Here is a 19,343-nt window from a genome sequence, read left to right as displayed (position 1 = left end):
CCCTGGTCAGGGAACTAGGTCCCACATGCTGTAACTAAAAGATCCCACACTCGGCAATCAAGATCCCAAGTGCTGCAACTAAGTCCTGGCGCTGCCAAATAAATAAATTTTTAAAAATAAAGTTAAAAAAAATCAAGCAGGTGCCTCGCATCTCATTACTCATGGGCATAAGCAGTGGCTGAAGTCTCCCAACAAAATGGGCTGTATTCAGAAACTTGAGGTCAGGAGGCTCAGCATGATGGTAAGTCAGTATGAGCTGTGGAAAGGCAGGCACTTCCTGGAAAGGGATACAAAATACTCAGAATTTTATAAGCCTATTTCCAAGCATCCTCCAGAAATTCGACTTTTTTTTTATATTGAAATATAGTTGATTTACAATGTTGTGCCGATCTCTGCTGTACAGCAAAGTGACTCAGTTATACATGTACATGTTCTTTTCCATTATGGTTTGCCACAGGATAGTGAACACAGCTCCCTGTGCTGTACAGCAGAACCTTGTTGTTTATCCCTCCCCTATATAATGGCTGGCATCTGCTATGCTCCAGTATAAGTACACAGTTATGCTAGAGCATGCACTGCTTGGCAGACCCCAAACATGCGATGAGCAAAAGCCTCTGCCCTTATGAAGGCTTCCAGCCATTGGAAGCAGAATGACTGCAGCTACGAGAATAAGGAAGAGGAGGCAGCTCTGCCTGAGGGGTAGGGAAGGGTGGTTAGGACGAGAGAAGGGCAGGCTGAGAGTAAGCAGCTCATGCACTGTGTTTCCTGGGGTGAAGAGAGTGAGCACACGGCACAGGGGGGTGTAAGCGTGCAGCGAGGGACCCACGTAACCTGGGGTAATCACAGAAGAGATGTGGTAGGAGATGGGGAGAAATGAGGCTGGAGGTGAAGCTGGAGTCTGCTCATAATGGTATCTGGCAGACTACAAGAATGTGAACTCTAAGAAATGGGAAGTGACTAAAAGTTCTTGAAGTATTTTAGAAAGATAAGCTGCTTATTGAAACTAATAAGTCACCAATGTAAAGTTAGATGTACCGTTTAGGTAAGACATCCAAGCTGTTGACAACACTCTGGTTTGCCACTGACTGAGTTCTGATTTCAGAGATGTTAACATGTGGAAGAACACGTCTGAGAATCGACGAAACAGGTTCCCTCTGGAGGCAAGAGGAGTTAGAAGTGGAAGACAGACTAGAGGCCAAGAGATGCATCAGGAGGTCCTGAAAGCTGAAGAAGTGAGGGCTGGCCAGGGAGGAGGCAGGAAGGGGATGGGAGAAAGGTCTTGGAGGTTTAGAATCAACAGAACTGAGCAACTCGTCACTTCACATGTGATGGAAGGAAGGAAGAAGCCAATCCTCTCTTCTTACTCCCAACTTGCATCTACGTACATGACCCTTTCACAAGTGAGGAAACTGAGGCTCAAAAGATTAAATAACTTGCCTTCGGTCTCACTACAGTCTCACAGAGGCAGACCCCAGAGTCTCCACAGCCTGGATTCCTAACCCTGATGCTTTACTGCTGCCTCTCACTGCCTGCAGCAGAAGTTAACACCTGGATGTTCCACTTCCCACTGTGACAGTTCCTCCTTAAGTACTCTTATGGACGCCCCCAAGGAGTTCAATGTTCCTTAAGTCTCCAGTATTGATAGGCCAACCACATAACTCACTGATTCATTTTTCACAGAGGATTAATTATGATTTTGATAAGCATGCTGAGATAAACAATTCAGCAATATTTATCACAAGTCTTCAAAATGCTCAACACGACATAAAAATCCCACTCCAGGAATTTATTCTAAAAGAAGAGTACCAAAAAGGCAAAACAAAAACAAAAACCTACCACTACCAGCAACAAAAGGGCACACCAAGCACTAAAGACACACAGAACTGGTATTCCACACAGCACAGTACAAGTAAGGAGTTAGAACAACTGTCCACGAGTAATTAATGGTTAATAATGGCATTGCCACTTAGTTGAATGCTTAAAGGGCCATGTTTTACTTCAACAAAATTTACTTAAAAAGCCAAAAGAGAAGATCACATAACACATCATAAGCATGTTTAATGTGAAGTGAGACATAAGATATAAAATTTGAAAGTTATGTTTAAGAAAATATTATAAAGGAATCCAGAAATGAGGTTTGAATTTGTTATGACCATAGCTATCCCTGCTGATTAAATAAAAATTTTAATATACAACTTTTAACTAAAGAAGTGGTTCAGAAGATCAGTCCTGAGAAGATGCTGAAGATGAGGACCATTCAGCACATTCTCCCAAAATGAGCACATAGACCAAGCCCTCCTCCCAGCCTCAATGACCTTGAGCTGTGTCACTATAAAGAGGCTGGGTCCAGTGTCAACACCACAGGGTGTGTTCAATTCAAAGTACTTCATTAATCAAATGTCTTTGTGCACTACAGAACACACCCGCTCAGGGTGGCTGCCAGGGCAAGATGCAGTGTCCTGTAGAGGCCAAGAGGCCAGTTAGGAACTCTCAGGCCCAGGGGGAAAGGAGAAGGAGCCAGCCAGGCCTGGGGTCAAAACCACCCACTCCCACACTTTCATGGCTAATGTGACCCTGGGCAAACTGCTAAAAAAGACCCCATGAATATTTCATTTTCCATAAATTGGGAAGAGACACTTACCTCAATGGGCTGTTGGGAGGCTTAATTGTGACATACGAAGCCTCTTGCAAGGTGCCTGGACACCAGAGCAGACAACTACTGGGTGTTAATCATGTTAAAAATTGCAAAGACATCTGGATATAAACCTAGAGCCTGACCTTTCACCACTGTGGGAATGGACAAGTTACTTGACTTAATGGATCTTGATTTTCTTGTGTGTAAAACCAGGTTACAAAAACTCCAACCTAAAGTGGAGAGGATTAAATGAGAGGATGAACCATAAAAATCTAAGGTTAGCTATTAGGACTTGGAACATTGCAAGGCTCTTGTTAAAAAATGCAGATTCCACTGGCCAGGCAGACTGGGGAGTAGGGCAGTCCTGGTTGTTTCTCTCTCCATGTGCAATGGTCCTTGCCACATGCCTAGCCTTACTGCGTGCCAGGCTCACTTCTGGTTTACCCTTTTACAACTCCTCCTTCCCTCCTCTAAACTTAGTCCACATTCCTGCCAGCTGTCCCCCCTAAAGCACCTCTCACGGGCTGCAGTGAAGTATCATTGGTTGTGCTGTGCCCACCTCCTCCCTTAGACTGGGCACCACAGCGGAACGAGACCATGTCTCTGGGCTCCCGCAATGCACCTCACACACATTGAGTAGGTGATCAATAACTGGGTGAAATGAATCAAGATGAGAACTGTTAGCTGGAGAGGCTTAAAACAGAGAAATATCAGAGAACATTCTAGTATAGGGCATGAAGAATGTTTAGATTAAGACAACTATGTAAACATCCAGAATTTGTGAGTTACTGAGGAGGGCCCGTGGCTAAATACCACCAAAAGCCAAGTTCGAGCTGAAAATAAACTGATGTTCTATTGGGAAGCTAAGCTCTCTTTGAGAGTGTACTTACACTGTAAAAAGCCCTACCCAATACAATGCCAATTAATCAAAGCTCTCAAGTAAGTGTTGCTTCTATCTCCTGGGGCTGGTATCTAAAACCCCCAATGCACACAGAAGGAAAGCAGTCTGTCAGTAGCAAGAGAAAAGGAAAGTCTGTGTGGTTGTCCCAAGACAATCGAGAGCAGAACAGAAAGGAGGCAGAGGGTCCCTGGCAGCTGAGACCTAGGGGAGGCACCAGTAGAAATCAGCAGTGCCACAAGTACTGGTTAACACATAATTGAAAATAGATAGTAGCCATTAGCTTCTGAGTAAAATATGATTACACCCATTTAACAACAAGAAAAACAGGAGAGCCCAGAACTTAAGCCACCTGTCCCAAGAGTGCAGCGCAGCTGTGAAGGAAAGCGGACTCAATCCAGAATGCCGGGGCTTGGAGCCTGGCTTGGTTCTGCTTAGCTGCTATACATCGGGCAATGTCACTAACCTCAGCGCCTCAAGTTGTCTCACTCGTAAAATAGGGATAATTATAGTATTGACTTCAAAAGGTGGTTACGAAGACTGAAACAGTTAAGAGGCATAAAGCCTTTAGAACAGCTCTTGGCACACAGCAATCAGTGAGTTTTAGCTTTTATTAACAGGGTGAAACTGGGACTAAGACCTTCCGACTCCCAGTCAATACCAATGTTCTACTGTATCCCATTCATTTCCCGGGACCCTAAATGCTGCCTTTATATCTAGGTCAGGGTAGCCGAAGACTACCATTCAGCTCCCTGCCTTTACCCAGGGATCTCTAAACTCTGAGACCCCAAAGCTGCAGTAGAGAATTCAGAGGTGCTTTCCAGCATCCTGGGAAGGGGGCACCCAGCTCTGAGCCCAAGATTTCCCTGGGCTCTCAATGGGCTGAGAGGAGTTTGCAGGCCAACAACCCATCCACTAAGACACTGGCTCCCCCTCAGCTTCCTGAGGTCTACCTCCTTCCTTGCTTCCCCAGGCCTCTATGCTCCCAGAGGGAACCTCTACTGTTTTCTGGGACACCCACCACTCATGACCTTGCACGACTGTCATGGCCAAGCCTTCTGCATGCCTCGTGGAGGAAACTCTGCATAGCTTCTTCTAGTGCAGTGCATGGCTCACAGTCACACCGTGCATCGGCGTGCAGACAAGACTGCCTCGCAAGGGCCAAGATTCCCACCCATGTGAAAGCCCCTCCAGGTATCTTGAGTACAGCAAACGTCAAATAATTGGTCAAGCGGAACATGTCACGTTTTACCAAGTTGGGATAAGCTAGGTTCCTGGCTTTTCCAAACTTCTAATTATTCAGTTTTATGAGCCTTGACAGTTTGTTGTGGATTTTTTTTTTTTTGTCTTTATTTGCTGCTATTTGTATAAGGATCAGTGTGCACTTTGTAGAGAGCATCAGAATTTCTGAGTTTGACAATGAGCTCTGGCATGCCTGCTGTCTAAGTGGCAGTAATCTTGAATTCAGTTTTAGGTGCAATCAGGACAGGGTCCTTTGGCAATGGAAACAAGGGGATAAAAGCAAACTGTTAACCCTTTTTTAATTAAAAGTTCTTAAAAGTTAAACAAAGCCACCAACCCATCAACCAAATAATTTACAGGATTGTTAATCTGGTTTAAAAAAGCCTGGGAGACTGGTTTGAATACTACCACTAACTCATCTGGGGCAAGTCCCGTCTCTTTTCTGGGCTTCAATTTCCTTCCCTGTGAAACAGAAGGCCAGATCAGACATCTAAGATGGCTCACTACTGACTGTCTGAAACTTCTGTTCTCTATTTAATGCTCTGGGTAGGACTTTTTGGTCTTTGTTCAGAGAGAAAGGAAGGACATAAGACACAGAAGTCTATCTAAGTGGAGAAGATGAAGAACTGCATTAAGAAGTCCCCTTACCCCTTTTTTGATATTGGTTTATTCACACATAATTTTTTAAAACTAGAGAAATGCCTTCTAGTGGAGTTGATACTTGGAGAGGGGGGAGGAGAAAGGAGACAGACAACCATTCTCTATTTGTTCTCTATTTGGCCAAACTGTGAAATAAATAGCAGTCTCTTCTCTACCTATTCATGTGTTCCTAGGCCCCCTTCTTTCAAAGCCCACCTTCTCTGCTAACTTCTGGCTAGCTCCTGATTCTCATTCTTGTTAATATGTACAACACAGAACAAAGCCATTAATGAGCCAACTTGCCTTTTCTTCCATGACCTTGATTAGCATTTGAGTCTTCTACATGTCCTCAAACTTCAAATTAATTCCTTTGGGACAAAGAGTTTTTTTTTTTCCTCTGCAAATACCACCATAGGGACCTCAGTAAAAGTTTGTGGATTTGGTTCATTGAGACTTTAAGGCAGATTAACACTTTTCAGTCTATTCAAAATTATCCTGAATTGCAGGAGTCGGGGCAAGAGGTGACCGCATCTGTTTACAGACAGAGCTGAACCAGATTACTTGCAAACTAGAAGGAATCTGCCCCGGCGGCATATCAGGACTGCTAAATTTTGGAAGCTGAAGTCAGGAAAACTTAACCTGGAGTAATTTGGATATTTGTTCTCCACTTTAATACTGATAGCAAAAAGCTTAACGCCTATTAACTGCTTGTTAACTTTACACTTGACACATAAATCTGAATATCAGTTTATAAGCAGAGGCAACATGCATCGTCTTTACTGCTCTCTCCCTAAGCCCAGAATACTAACTGACCCATAGTAGAGGCTCATATATTTAAGACTCCAAATAACTAAAAGGGACATATTAAGTATGTGCGCTAAAGCAAAATACTTCGTTTCTTTTAGGCCTCAGTTTTAGTTCACAAAGGGAGGAAGAAAATACCAGTGTTTCTGTCAACTTGGCGCTGCCTACAGTACAGGAAACAGAATGTGTTCCATGGTCAAGTTTGGGAAACTTGAACAGGAACATTGTGAATTTCGAAGGGGATGACAGTGGAAGAAGATTCAAAACGTAGCCTGAACTTACTGAAGCAGCAAATTTCTCCTCATCTGGAGCACTTGTTGACATTCCCAGGCTGCACAGCAACCCTATGACAGAGGAACCCTCACCCTATTAGTAAAGGAATGCTCCCCACAGGTTTGAAACAACTTGTCCCATGCAGTCAGCTGAGACAAACTATGACTGAAAGTGAGTCTAACCCCAAAGCCTGTGTTATGCTGCCACTGTTTACTGCGGAGTTTTGACAAATTCTACAAGTGAGGAAAGTTTGAACAGTATACGTAGGGACACAAAGCAAAGACTTCCAACCCAGGTTGAAGTTTCAAAACTGGTATCAATGAGCTGAGGATAGAAGAGGATCCTTTGGAAAAGCAAACTCCTACATCCCAAGGCAGTCATGTAAGTTGGAAGTCCAGACCATTCATTAACCACAGAAAAGACAGTCTGAGAGTGAAGTGAAGAGCCTGTAGAATACAGGTAAGCTGAAAAAATCTCCTGGAAAGTCTTTTCAAAACAAATATATTTACCCTGGAGAGAGGGTGGGCTTTTCAGGATGGATGGGGCAGGGATGGGCATAAAAAGTAGAAGCCTATTTTGAAAAAGGACCCCGGGTAATATTGAGCATGTCCTCAATCCGCTGTCAAACAACTGACCTGAAACAGGACCAGGAGTTCTCCTGGGATGGGCCTGGAGGATCTTATAGTCAGGCAAAAGCTCCAAACAAAACGCCCTATCCAACCCCACCCCAAATCCTACCTGCTCTTACTAAGGTCAGATCTAGATCATCCTTTGGGGAGGGAGGAAACCATTACACCTTTTAAAAGGATTGAGGCCTTGAATCAAGACAGATCTGAGTTCACATCGCTTAAGCTATGAAAAATTGTAAACAAACCAGGAGTACAACCATACCTCCCTTACAAGCTGATTAACCTTCATCAACTTAGGTTCGTTCACCTCTAAACCTTAGTTTCTCCACTTATAGAAAGAGAAGAGGATTTACTTTTCAAGTTATACCTCAAGTCACTCTGTAAGAGATCTAGGGCAGAGCTGGGTCTCAGATTAGCAACTTCTCCCCTGAGAAAGTCTCCTCTGGCCTTCCTAGTCCACTGGCTCTCTCTTCTATGAACAGACCCTTGGCTACTTGTAGTTTCAACAAGGCACGTGAGCACTCAGGATGCACACACTCCCTAACTGCAGTTAAAACCCCGAAACCAGGACTAGCCCTCCCAGGACTGCAAAATCCCCTTGCTTCACTGAGCCCCATCGTCCCTATAAATAAAACCACTTGGAAGCCAGCCTCAGAGGGTGGCTGTAAAAGGGAAGAAAAAGATGTTAGGTGTGTTGTGTGACAGCTCTCGACCCACCTGTGGAGTTATTATTCTGCAGGCCCCTAGAGGACCTAGGCTGAAAGCTGCCGGTTTGCTTGACTGCCCTGGGATGAAGGGCTGGTGGGGGGTGGGGGGGGTCTCAGAGGAAAAGGAAGACCAGGAAACAAGAGTTAGCCGGGTGGAGCCGGAGGGTGTCAGGATTTTTGGAACCAGACAGGGAGCGGGTGTGGGTGGGTCCAGCAAAGTTTTTTTTGTTTGCTTTGGGAGGGAAACAGAAGAGGCCCTAGAGTGTGAGGGGGCTCGGCAGTTCTTCCACCGACTCTGAACCCAACGCCCTCCACTCCCAAGTCCGACCTTAAAAATGCTACACGTTTCATAGTAATGGTTCACACTTATGGAGCACTTCCTACGACAATGGTTAGCACTTAATGAGCCCTTGTTATTAAAATACCAGCTAACATTAGTGCCGGGGACTAATCATGGATCCGGAGAGGAGAGGGCGGCCCGAATATCTGCCCCGGAAAGGAGGGTGTGTCGGGTCCAGGGCGACAGAACCGGGACCAGGGTCTAGGGGTCAGTTTGGGCCGAGCCCAGCAGATTCGTGGGTCCAGGCCATGCGTGGCCAGGGCGGCCCTCGGCATTCCTACCTTTGAGCGAGGTTTCCACCAGGCGCAGGTAAAGCTGTGAGCTCTTGTTGCCGTGGCTCATGCGCTGGGCTAGCCCGTTGCGCTGCAGGACGCACTCCTCAAACTGCACGACGTTTTGGTGGCGCCGCTTGAGGCTGGTCAGGGCCCAGAATTCGGCTAGCGCCAGCTCCACGTTCTCAGGGGCGTCGCAGCGGATCTTCTTGACCGCCACCCGGGCCCCGCTGCGCCCGGCCACTGCCTCGTACACCACGCCGTAGCTGCCGCGCCCGATCTCCGCCAAAAGGCTGTAGCGCGGCCGCGCCGACCCGCCGCCGCCCTCCGGCCGCCGCCGCGCCAGGTAGGCCTCGCCCGGGGCCTCGGCCGCCACCGGATCCATGGCCTGGGCCACAGCCGCCGGCCTCAGCTTCGCGCTGAGCGCCCGCGGCACTGGGCTTCGCCTTTTCCGCTCGGGGCTTTGTGTACCTCTGCGGGCGCCGTCCTCCTCCCCCGTTTCCATGGCTGCGGGCGGCGGGGGGAGCAGCAACGGCGCTGCCCGGGACCCCCCTGCCTCATCCCTCCGTCCGGCCCCGGGACGCGGAGGAGCGGGACCCTGGATTGTGACCTGCGGGCGAAAGAATCGGTTAAACGGCCAGGCCAAGGCCGGGAGGCAAGCAGCGCAGGCCTCAGGGCGTCCCACCACCTCCTCCGGCCGCCACGGCCCCTTTAAGACGGAAAGCACGGCTGCTGACTGAACGGGGGAGGGGAGGGGAAAGCGGGAAAGACGAAACCACGGGGCACTGGCTCAGAGGGGGAGCCGGAAAGAAAAGCAGAAACTCCCCGCCTTTTCAGTTAACTTATTGCATAGCAATACGAGAAACAAGGACTCGCAGCTTTCGTGACTTATGAAAATCGCCCTTAAGAAGAAATTCGGACTGTGGAGATCTTTTTTCCGCTTGGCTCCCTCTGGGATGCCCCTCCCCGCGTCCCGCCCTGTGTTCTCCCGGGTGTAAACAGTCCATTGAATTAAGCCGGAGCGGAGCCCAGCGGACCAACCCAAGTCCCGCCGGGCTGCGGGTGTAAGGGGTTGCCTTGAAAGTCCGGAGTCCCTGAGCGCGCCCAACCGGGGGCCCAACTGCCCTCCCCAGACGCCCGAGGCGGCGGGCGTAGTTCCAGTTTGGGTGCTAGCTTTCACTCCGCGGACCGCGCCCTTACCTGGCCTGCGCCCTTCCACTTCCGGGCAGCGCGTTTCCCCTCTAAGGCCCCCAGCTGGGGGTGGTCCGCTCCGGGCCAGGGCTGCTTCGGGTACCTAGCCGGGCGAGAGACCGTGGCCCGGGTCGGGCGTGCGACAGAGCCTGTTGCTGTACGGGTGACGGCAGCGGTGCTCTCGAGGGACAACTGGGCGTCGGGGCTCCCGCGGCTCTCCACGTGTTCGCGCCAGCTGAGCCCTTTACGTAACCTTTTTATATAAGCCGCACGTCCCGCCCGCACTCGGGCCAGCGGGGGCTCCTGGTGGCCCATCCCCCGGGAGGCCAGCCGAGTACTGCGCCGCCCGGGTCCTGCCAAGGTCGGCCGACCAGTAGCAGCCGGGTGAGCCCACGCGGGGCCGGGGCCCAATCACAGGCGAGAACACCCAACCAACAAAAAACTGGCGCCAAATTCCCGCGATCGGGCAGCGGCCTCCGGTCTCCGCAGCCGCCTGCGCACCGCAACCTCCTCTCTTCCTTGCCTGCGCTGCATGAAGAGGAGCTGTACCCAGTAGGCCCTAATAAATACTGATTGGTTGATTGGATTGGTCGGTTTAATTGATTCATAGGTCTTGCCTGGGAACCGCCCGCACTGGGATGGAATCCACGCCCAGTCTCCTATTAAGCCCCTTGATCCTGGGCAAAACATTGCCCCACTTGGAGCCTCAGTTTCCCCTTCTGAAAAATGGGTAGACTCGGCCTTGCCTCCCAGGGTTGATAGCCCCAAATAAAAAATATATATATTATATAAAATATTAATATATAAATATTAATATATAAATATTTAGATTTTGATATAAATCTGAAGTGGCTAATTGGGTGCAGGGCTGAGAGTGCTAAATGTAAGCTCCATTTAGACATGAATCTTTAAATATTTTGTTACTGCTTTGTACCTCAGTGCCGAGTAGGTGCTCCATATTTGTAAACTGAATCTACAGATATTGAGTGCCTGTAATGTGCTAGGCACCGTTTTTGTTCTAAATTGTTGGGGAAAGAGCGGCGAACAAGACAGTCTCTACCTTAGTTGAGGTTCTGTGCCTCGTCAAATCATATGGGTGACTTTGTGCAAATAACACTTTCTTAAGTGTCTCTTGTCCTCATCTGTAATATGGGAAGAACAGTAGTTGAAGGATTCACTGAGGTTAGACAGTTAAAGCGCTTAGAATAGGACAGGGCCTTGCACACATTAAATGTTAGATATTATTAAATAAATACATAGGATCATTTTTGACAATGTAAGTGTAATAGAGGAAAAGAATGAGCTAAAGAGTGCCTGGGGGTTGGGAACAGGCCACTTTGTTAGTGTGGTCACTAAAAACTTAACTTTTTTTGGATAAAATTTCAAATTTACATATAAATTACAAGAATAGTAAAGAATCTCATAATTTAACCATAATAATAATTTGTTATATTTTACTACATTTGCATTATCATATTCTCTCTTGTGTATTTGTTTGTGTATGTATTATATATAATATGTTTTTGTATTTTCTTTTCCCCCAAAACCACTTTAGACTAAATTTCAGACATCATTCCCCTTTCATTCCTAAATATTTCTGTGTGTTCTTCCTAAGAACATGGATATTCTCTTGCAAAATCTCAGTACAATTATCAAAATCAAGAATTTTGACAATAATGCAATTCTTTAATATGTCTTCCATATTTAAATTTTGCTAATTGTCCCAATAATATAGCTATTTCCTACGATCCAGTCAGGATCACTTTGCATTTAGTTGTCATGACTCCAGAGTTTCCTTTACTCTAGAAAGGCAGTTAATTATTCAGCTTTTCTTTGTCCTTTATGACCTTAACTTTTTTTTTTTTTTTTTTTTTTTGCGGTACACGGGCGTCTCACTGTTGTGGCCTCTCCCGTTGCGGAGCACAGCCTCCGGACGCGCAGGCTCAGCGGCCATGGCTCACGGGCCTAGCCGCTCCGCGGCATGTGGGATCTCCCCGGACCGGGGCACGAACCTGTGTCCCCTGCATCGGCAGGCGGACTCTAAACCACTGCGCCACCAGGGAAGCCCTGACCTTAACATTTTTGAAGAGTACTGGTGAGTTATTTTGTAGATGTCCCTAAGTTTAGATTTGTCTGGTATTTTCTCATGATTAGAATTAGGTTATGCATTTTTGGTAGGAATGGCACTGAAAGGAGTTGTGTCCTCAGTGTACCACATCAGGAGGCACATGGCATATTTTTATTCCAATACTGATGATGTTCACTTTGATCATTTGGTTAAGGTGGTGTCTGCCAAGGTACTACACTGAAAAGTTACTATTTTTCCCTTTGTAATTATTAAGTGTCTTGTGGGAAGATATTTTGAGACTACCCTGTTCTTCATCAGACTCTCACCCACTGGTTTTAGCATTCATTTATGGTTCTTGCCTGAGTCAGTTACTCCCATGGTTACAAAATGCTGATTGAAAGGCCTCTGTATTAGTTTGCTAGGGCTGCCATAACAAAATACCACTGACTGGGTGGCTTAACGGAATTTATTTTCTCACAATTGTGGAGGCTAGAAGTCCAAGATCAGAGTGTTGGCAGGTTTGGTTTCTCCTGAGACCTCTGTCCTTAGTTTGTAGACGGCTGCCTTCTGGCTGTGTCCTCATAAGACATTTTCTCTGTGGGGATATCTTTTCCTCTTCTTATAAGGACACAGTTGTATTGGATTAGGGCCTACCCTAACTGGCTCATTTAACTTAATCACCCCTTTAAAGACTTTATCCCCAAATGTATTATTGATACATTCTAAGGTACTGGGGGTTGTGAATTCCACATATGATTTTGGCAATGGTGGGAAGGGGGGAATTAAGTCTATACCAGTCTATAACAACTAAATCTATAACAGTGACACAAGCTGAGACCTCAAGCCAGCCATGCTAAAACTAGTGGAAAGGCATTTCAGGCAGAGGGAGTAAGTACAGAAGCTGTCAGGAACATGACTGATGTCAAATTTAAGCCAATGGGTGAGAATGTGAAATGGTACAACCACTTTGGAGAAAAAAGGTTTGGCGGTTTCTTATAAAGTTAAATATATATCTACCCTATAGCCCAGTAATTGCATGCCTAGGTATTTACCCAAGATAAATGAAAACCTGTGTTCACTAATACACTTGCATAAGGATGTTTATAGTGGCTTTTTCTATAAGTCCCAAACTGGAAAACACTCCAATGTTCATCAATAAATGAAGGGATAACCAAATTGTGGTATTTTTGTACCAAGAAATGCTGTTCAGTGGGGGGAAAAAAAAAGGAATGAAGTATTGATACAACATGGATGAATCAAAATAATTATGCTAAGTGAAAGAAGTCAGGAACAAAAGGGTATATACTGGATGATTCTATATACATTCTTGAAAATGCAAACGAACTTATGGTGACAGAAAGCAGATTAGTAGTTGGGGTGGGGGAGAGGGGATGGAATACAAAGGGACTTGAGAAACTTTTTGAGGGGATGGATATGTTCGTTACCTTGAAATTACCTTGTGATACTTTCAAGGGGGGAATATGTTCAAAACACTTCAGAGTGTACACTGTACACTTTAAATAAGTGCAGTTTTTGTACATCATTTTTGCAGCTTTACCTCAATAAAGTTGTAAAAAAAAATGGGGAAAAAGAGTACATACTATTTAATTCCATTAATGTAAAGGCAAGCTACACTGATCTGTGGCTGCAGAAATCATATCAGTGGTCACCTTTGGGTGGGAATTACTGCTAAGGAGCAGTAATGCATACCAACTAGAAGAACATTCCATGTCAGGGGGAAGAGCAGGTGCAAAGGCCCTGAGATGTAGCACCCAAAGCGGCCAGTGTGACTGCAGCGCAGGGAATAGGGAAGAGTAGTGGAAGCAGAATGGTGATGCTCCCTTCCCATCCCCACTACTTCAGTGGGTAAGAACGCCCAAGGGGCAGCTGGCCCTGAGGTGGGGGGAGGGGTTCTCTGGGAAAGCAGTAGGCTCTGGGCTGGGAAGGAAAGGTTGGGTGAGTGGAGGAGTGTGGAAGGGATGGAAGCTGGGAGAAGGCTGAGACTGCTCCAGTGGGCTCGGTCAGAGGGTAGTGGGAATGAGGAGGGGGCTTGGGAGTTGAGGGTTGGGGGCTGGAGGTGGCACCGGGCCCTGGCAGAGAATCGTCTGAAATGGCGGTTGTAGCAGGGGAGCTGAGGATGGGAAGGGGTTAAGGGGAGAGAAGCTGATATGGGGTATGGGAGGGGGACCTCAGAGGGGCTGTGGATGTTCTGAAGGATGGAAGCTTGAGGTGGGTGCCTCAGTGGAGGGTGTACTCTGAGTGGGGGACGCTGGGGAGGGCTGTGGGGAGGCTATGCCATTGGCTTGAACTCCCCTCGCATGATAGAACTGGATTTCAGAGGCTCCAGGAGGGCTGTCCGCAAGAAAAACTGGAGCCTGTCATGCTTCCTAACAGCCCAAAGCTCACAACAATTACAGGGAGATACGGTTGACCCCATTTTATGAATGGGAAGATTGAACTTGGAAGCTGTCACATTACAAGCAAGTGGAATCGCTGAAATCTGATCCCCAGCAGCCTTGGGTTTTGGTGCCCAAACTCTTAACTTTTACACAAACCGCGGTTCTCCAGCTCAAGTGCACCTCAGCATCACCTAGATTGCTGGACCCCACCCCCAGAGCGGCTAACCAGTAAGTCCTGGGTAGGGCTTGATTATTTTCATGCCTCACTAGGTCCCAGGTGATGCTGATGCTAACGTTGTTGCTCTGGGAAGCACACTTTGAGAACCGCTGCATTACACTATACTGCCCCTAGACTGAGCACAAAGCTGAGGCAATTGTAGAGGATTGGAGTTCTGGCAAAGAATTTGAGGATGGATTGGAGCTACTCACAGAAAACTAAGCAAATAAGCCAAGGTGATTATTAAAGCCAAGAAAATAAAGACAATTTGTAAGAAGAACATTGTAATCATCATAAACTACAACACTCAGCTGGAAATAATATTACACTGTCATTATAATGTAAGAACAGTACATTGATTTAACCAGAAATTATGATATAATTATTTTGGGAAAATTGGAGCAGGAGGGTATGTGTGTGTGTGTGTGTGTGTGTGTGTGTGTGAGAGAGAGAGAGAGAGAGAGAGGGAGGGAGAGACTAAATTTTTATTCTCCATAGCTGTAAGTTAATAGAAAAGGTCTAAAATTTGAAAATCTTGAAGTGACACCATAGTCAGGTATAAAGAAGTAAACATAGAATGAGTTATTGCTTCATGGGATGGGACTTAGTGGTGAGAAAGGGGATTTTTGTTATAAGCCTTGTAATAGTATCTAACTCGTAGTAGTAATTAACTCTTAAACATTATGTATATTTATTACTTGGATTGAAATTGAAATTAAAAATAAGAGTGGGTGTGGGCTTTGGCCACCACTGAAACAGCCTGTCAGCTTGGTGGCGCTGTTCAGCTTCTGGCCATGAGGTGCTCCTCTTGTCCTTGAATCGCCTAGAAGCGATTAACAAGTAGTTAAGTACCCAAATCACACCCTGGGGACACCACACTAGAGATATTGCACCCACTGAGACTCAACAGAGAGGGCCTCTTGTTTATTTAACAAGGGTCTGAGTCACAGAAAACAAAGATGGAAGCAGATACAGCCACCCTGTTTCCCAAACTTAACGGATTGTTCTCATTTCACATGTTCTTCCCATCAGCCACTTCAGGGCTCCGAAATTCCAACCTTTCCTCCTCTCCCTTCTGGAATGTCATAGAAATTCTTTGTCAGGCTATCATCTGAGTATTTGCTGCAGAAAATTGGTTGCTAAGTTCTTAGGAGTTGTTTATGGTTTTTAGAAAGGTAAAGGAATACAGTGAGCTAGCAGGGCAAAGTCCTTGATTCTATAACTACTGGGACATTCAAAATAAACTATTGGGGAATCTGGTTGAAAGGTACACAACCATAAGGCACCAAAGTACACTCATTGATCAAAGTATGAAGCATACAGCCTTTTAGGAAGGCAATTTGAAAATTTGTCTATTAATATATTTAAAAATCCATACACTTTGAACCAGCAATCTCATTTCTAGGATTTATCCTATAGAAATACTTACCCATTAGTGGAAAATATATGTGCTGCAAGAATTTTTATTGTGATCATTTGTAATAATAAAATATTAGAAATACTCAAGTGCCAGAGATGGGATTAGTTACATACAGCCACATATTTGCATATAATGTAGCCATCAAAAAGGAGTTAGCTCTGTATATGCTACAGAACAAGTATTCACAACATATTGTATATGTTGTGAACAAGTATTCACAACTTATTGTTATATAAAAAGCAAATGTAAACTAGGATCTATAGTATAACCTCAAATTTTGTTTAAATATATATAAATAGTTGCTAGCCTTCATTGAGTTGTTTTTCTGTATTGGGAGCTGTCCTAAGTGCTCTGTACATATTAATTTATTTATTCCAATACACTGTAGGGTAAGTTTCATTATTATCTCCATTTTCCATAGAAACTGAGGCACAGAGAGGTTATGTGACTTTTTCAAGGCCATAGCACTAAGAAGTGATGGAGCTTGGTTTCAAACCAAGGCATACCTGATTCCAAAGCTCGTGGTACTTACATGTTACATGTACTTACGTGTTAGTTTCTACATACATAAAGGAAATATTTGGATAAATAATACTCTAGATGCCAAGAAGAATTCTCTTTAGGTGATTCTTTCAACACTTCTGTATTATTTGAACGTTTTACGTACATATTTTTGGTATTAGTTTTTAAGTACTTTTTTGTAGATATGAAAAAACAATAAAATTCAGTTTAAAAAGAATGTGCAATAATGCAGACTGCATCTCATCGCTCATTTGCTCAGTGAGTACTGATTAAGTTCCTACTGTTTGCTGGATTAGGGACTGAGATGAATGAAACCCAGTTCCTGTGATGGAGGAACATAGAGTCTTGTGAGGACCAGAAAGAAGCCGCCAGTGCTCAGTCTTTTCTGGCTCTATTGCACTGTGACTTTCCTTTAGATTTTGGTTGGCCAGAGAGAAATGAGGCTGTGCCATAGGTATCAACACTCAAAATTTCCTCTTTCAACTAATGGAACCAGGTGCTATGCAGGGCCTGAACATTATACACTGTCTCTCTTCCTCTATAGAACTTACTATTATTGGTTCAACCAACATTTAGTGGGCATTAGGCCCTGTGTGTGAGTTGGGGATCCAGAGATGAATAAGACAAGTTCTCTGCTGGTAAAATCTGGTGTTGTGAGGAAAACTGCTATGTTTCTAAATAGTTATAGTTTTCCATTGGTGAAAATAATGATTCCAACAAACAATTAAGAAGTACTTACTAGGCACTGATTCATACACTTCTTACATATACTAACTTACTGAATTCTTAACCCTCTGAGATACTATTGATATTATTATCTCTGTATTATAGATGAGGAAACTGAGGCACAGAGAGTTTAGGCAACTTGCCCAAGATCACACAGGTAGGATGTGGATGATCAGGAAATTCCAATCCAGGTAATGCTTAGAACAGCACAACCAAACAGCCCAGCTTGTGGGAGAGCAATCATGATAAAAATAATATTAACAACTGTAACAGTACCTGTCACAAACCACACAGAGCTTTGTGGGTTTTAAGTGTTTGTACATACATGTCTCAATGTTAGGTGATCCCCAATATAAAGTGGGGATATAAAATATCCTCCCATATTTCACAGTGAGAAGGTTGCAAAAAAGAAAATATTTGGAGGGCCGTCTTGAATATATAAATTCTTAAGGCTGTAGATGAAATAATCAAATGTCTATGTATAATATTTAATTTATTATTTTAGGTATGCACATGCTTTCAAGATTATTAATATATTATTTAAATACTGTTATTTAAATATATTATATATTAATAACTAATATATTAATTTAGAAATATTGGGTTTTTTCCTAATCTGACACTTTACGAAACAGCTTTATTTCATCTTGTCCTGTGCATCTTTGATCTCATATCTTTATTATCACTAGGGATAGTTTCTGAATCACCCAACTCACTTTCTAGATCACATACATTTCACTCCTAATTTGTTTGTGATCCAGCACTTTCTGAGCCTTTATATAATGCTGTCATTGACATATTTTATCCTTAAAGTCCCAGTTCACTCAGTCTTAGGACAGTGTTGTTCTTCTGTTTGCCCTATTGGTTTATATTTGTGATCACAACATCCTAACATTTAATGGATTACTTTTAAAGTCCTCTTTATAAGGCTTGCATCTTTACAAGGGGTATGAGATCAGCCCCTAGTATAATGACTACATCTGTGTCAAAAACTGGGTGTTTTTTTTTTTAAACCCCTTCCTTCAGGTGACTTCTATAAATTGGTCTTTTGCAAACAATACTTCGTTGTTTAAAGTTATTGAGAGAGTCTAGGGAATATGAAAGACTGTGAGGCTTCGTAAGAACTTAAATATAAGGCAACTCCCACTTTCTTCTGAGGGATAATTTTTGGGGAAAACCATCCTGCCTTATATCCAGGTGTAAACGACACATTAACCTTATCTGTTAAACTTGGCAAACTTGCCTGTACAGATCTGTATAGTGGGCACTATCCTCACTTAACACATGAGTAACTTGAAACTCAGAGGTGAGGTGACTTGCCCGAGGCACCTCACAAGTGGCAGAACTGGAACACAACTTGAACCCCAGTCTGTCTGATCCTCTCACCCACCCTCTCCCATAAAAGCACCGGGTAAGTTTCTAAACCACTTTCCTAATTTAGATTGCTGGCCCTGATAAGAATGTGGGGCTGTGTTGACAGAACACTAACACTGATTAATTTATTGTTCTTCTATTGCCTTATGCTTGTATAGCTGTGTGCAGTATTTCATAAAGAGAATGGCAAAGCAATTTGCAAATATAAAACCCAGATGCTTAATTTTAATTTCTGGGTTTCTGTTTCAAATTTATTGTAAAACAAGGCAGGTTGTTTATACCATAAACAAATGCCCCAGCGTCTATAAAGATCCCTGGAAGCTGCTCTTAGGTCCTGAAGTGGCATATTTGCTTACATTTGTTTTGTTCTTGAAAGACAACCCCTTCAGGTATGAGGTGGGAAGAGTCAATGGTAGCTTGTTTGGGGGTGCAAGTTCTCCTACAAGGCTGTGCTGGAGCTGCTTCCCCCAGGCTCCTGAGAGCTGTTCGTGCACATCTCTCCCCAGCACTGCTCAGTGACATCACAGCAGCAGCTGGAAATCAGCCAGGTAGGGAGTATTTACACCATGGAAACTGGCAAACCTTACAAATCAAGGTTCCTTCTATCCCCCCTCGGCCCCTCCCCCAAATAATTTAACCTCCCTGTACCTTGTGAATAGCAAAAGTACTTCCCTTCTAGGTTTTCTGAAAACTTAGTGAGATAAAGCATGTAAAGCACATGGCACTGCTTCTATGTTTACTTATTTAGAAAAGTAATGCATATACCAGGTTGAAAAAAATCAAACAAAAAAGTTTACAGTAAAAAGTAAGTTTCCTTCTCAACCTGGACTTCCATTCCAATTCCTATCCTGAAAGGCAGACTGTTTCTCAGAATCCTTTCAAAGATGTGCTCTGCATATATAACCATATATACATGTATACAAATGTGTATATATATATTTAATAGGTATATTTGTTTTTAATTAATTAATTAATTTTGGCTGTGCT

General features: G+C 44.4%; 1 protein-coding gene and 1 long non-coding RNA gene across 5 annotated transcripts in view; one reads left to right on the top strand and one right to left on the bottom strand.

Annotated features, from left to right (window-relative positions):
* Positions 1 to 10,094, bottom strand: part of STK35 (serine/threonine kinase 35) — a 45,870-nt gene extending 35,776 nt beyond the window's left edge. The window contains exons 1-2 of the mRNA XM_004272657.4: positions 9,640 to 10,094; positions 8,449 to 9,049 (exon numbers count right to left, since the gene is read on the bottom strand). Of these exons, the coding sequence (XP_004272705.1) occupies positions 8,449 to 9,049; positions 9,640 to 9,945 (907 nt within the window). The 5' untranslated portion in view covers positions 9,946 to 10,094. The remainder of the gene's footprint in view (positions 1 to 8,448; positions 9,050 to 9,639) is intronic.
* Positions 10,095 to 10,136: 42 nt separating this feature from the next.
* The window catches only part of LOC117202437 (uncharacterized), a 59,827-nt gene continuing 50,620 nt past the window's right edge, over positions 10,137 to 19,343 (top strand). For all 4 annotated transcript variants that reach the window (XR_007472295.1, XR_007472296.1, XR_007472297.1 and 1 more), the window contains exon 1: positions 10,137 to 11,725. This is a non-coding gene — a long non-coding RNA (uncharacterized LOC117202437). The remainder of the gene's footprint in view (positions 11,726 to 19,343) is intronic.

This window comes from Orcinus orca, chromosome 16 (genome assembly GCF_937001465.1).
Source record: "Orcinus orca chromosome 16, mOrcOrc1.1, whole genome shotgun sequence".
Classification (NCBI taxonomy): Eukaryota; Metazoa; Chordata; class Mammalia; order Artiodactyla; family Delphinidae; genus Orcinus; species Orcinus orca.
Note: the sequence above shows the minus strand (reverse complement) of the source record. Positions and strands in the feature narration are given on the sequence as shown.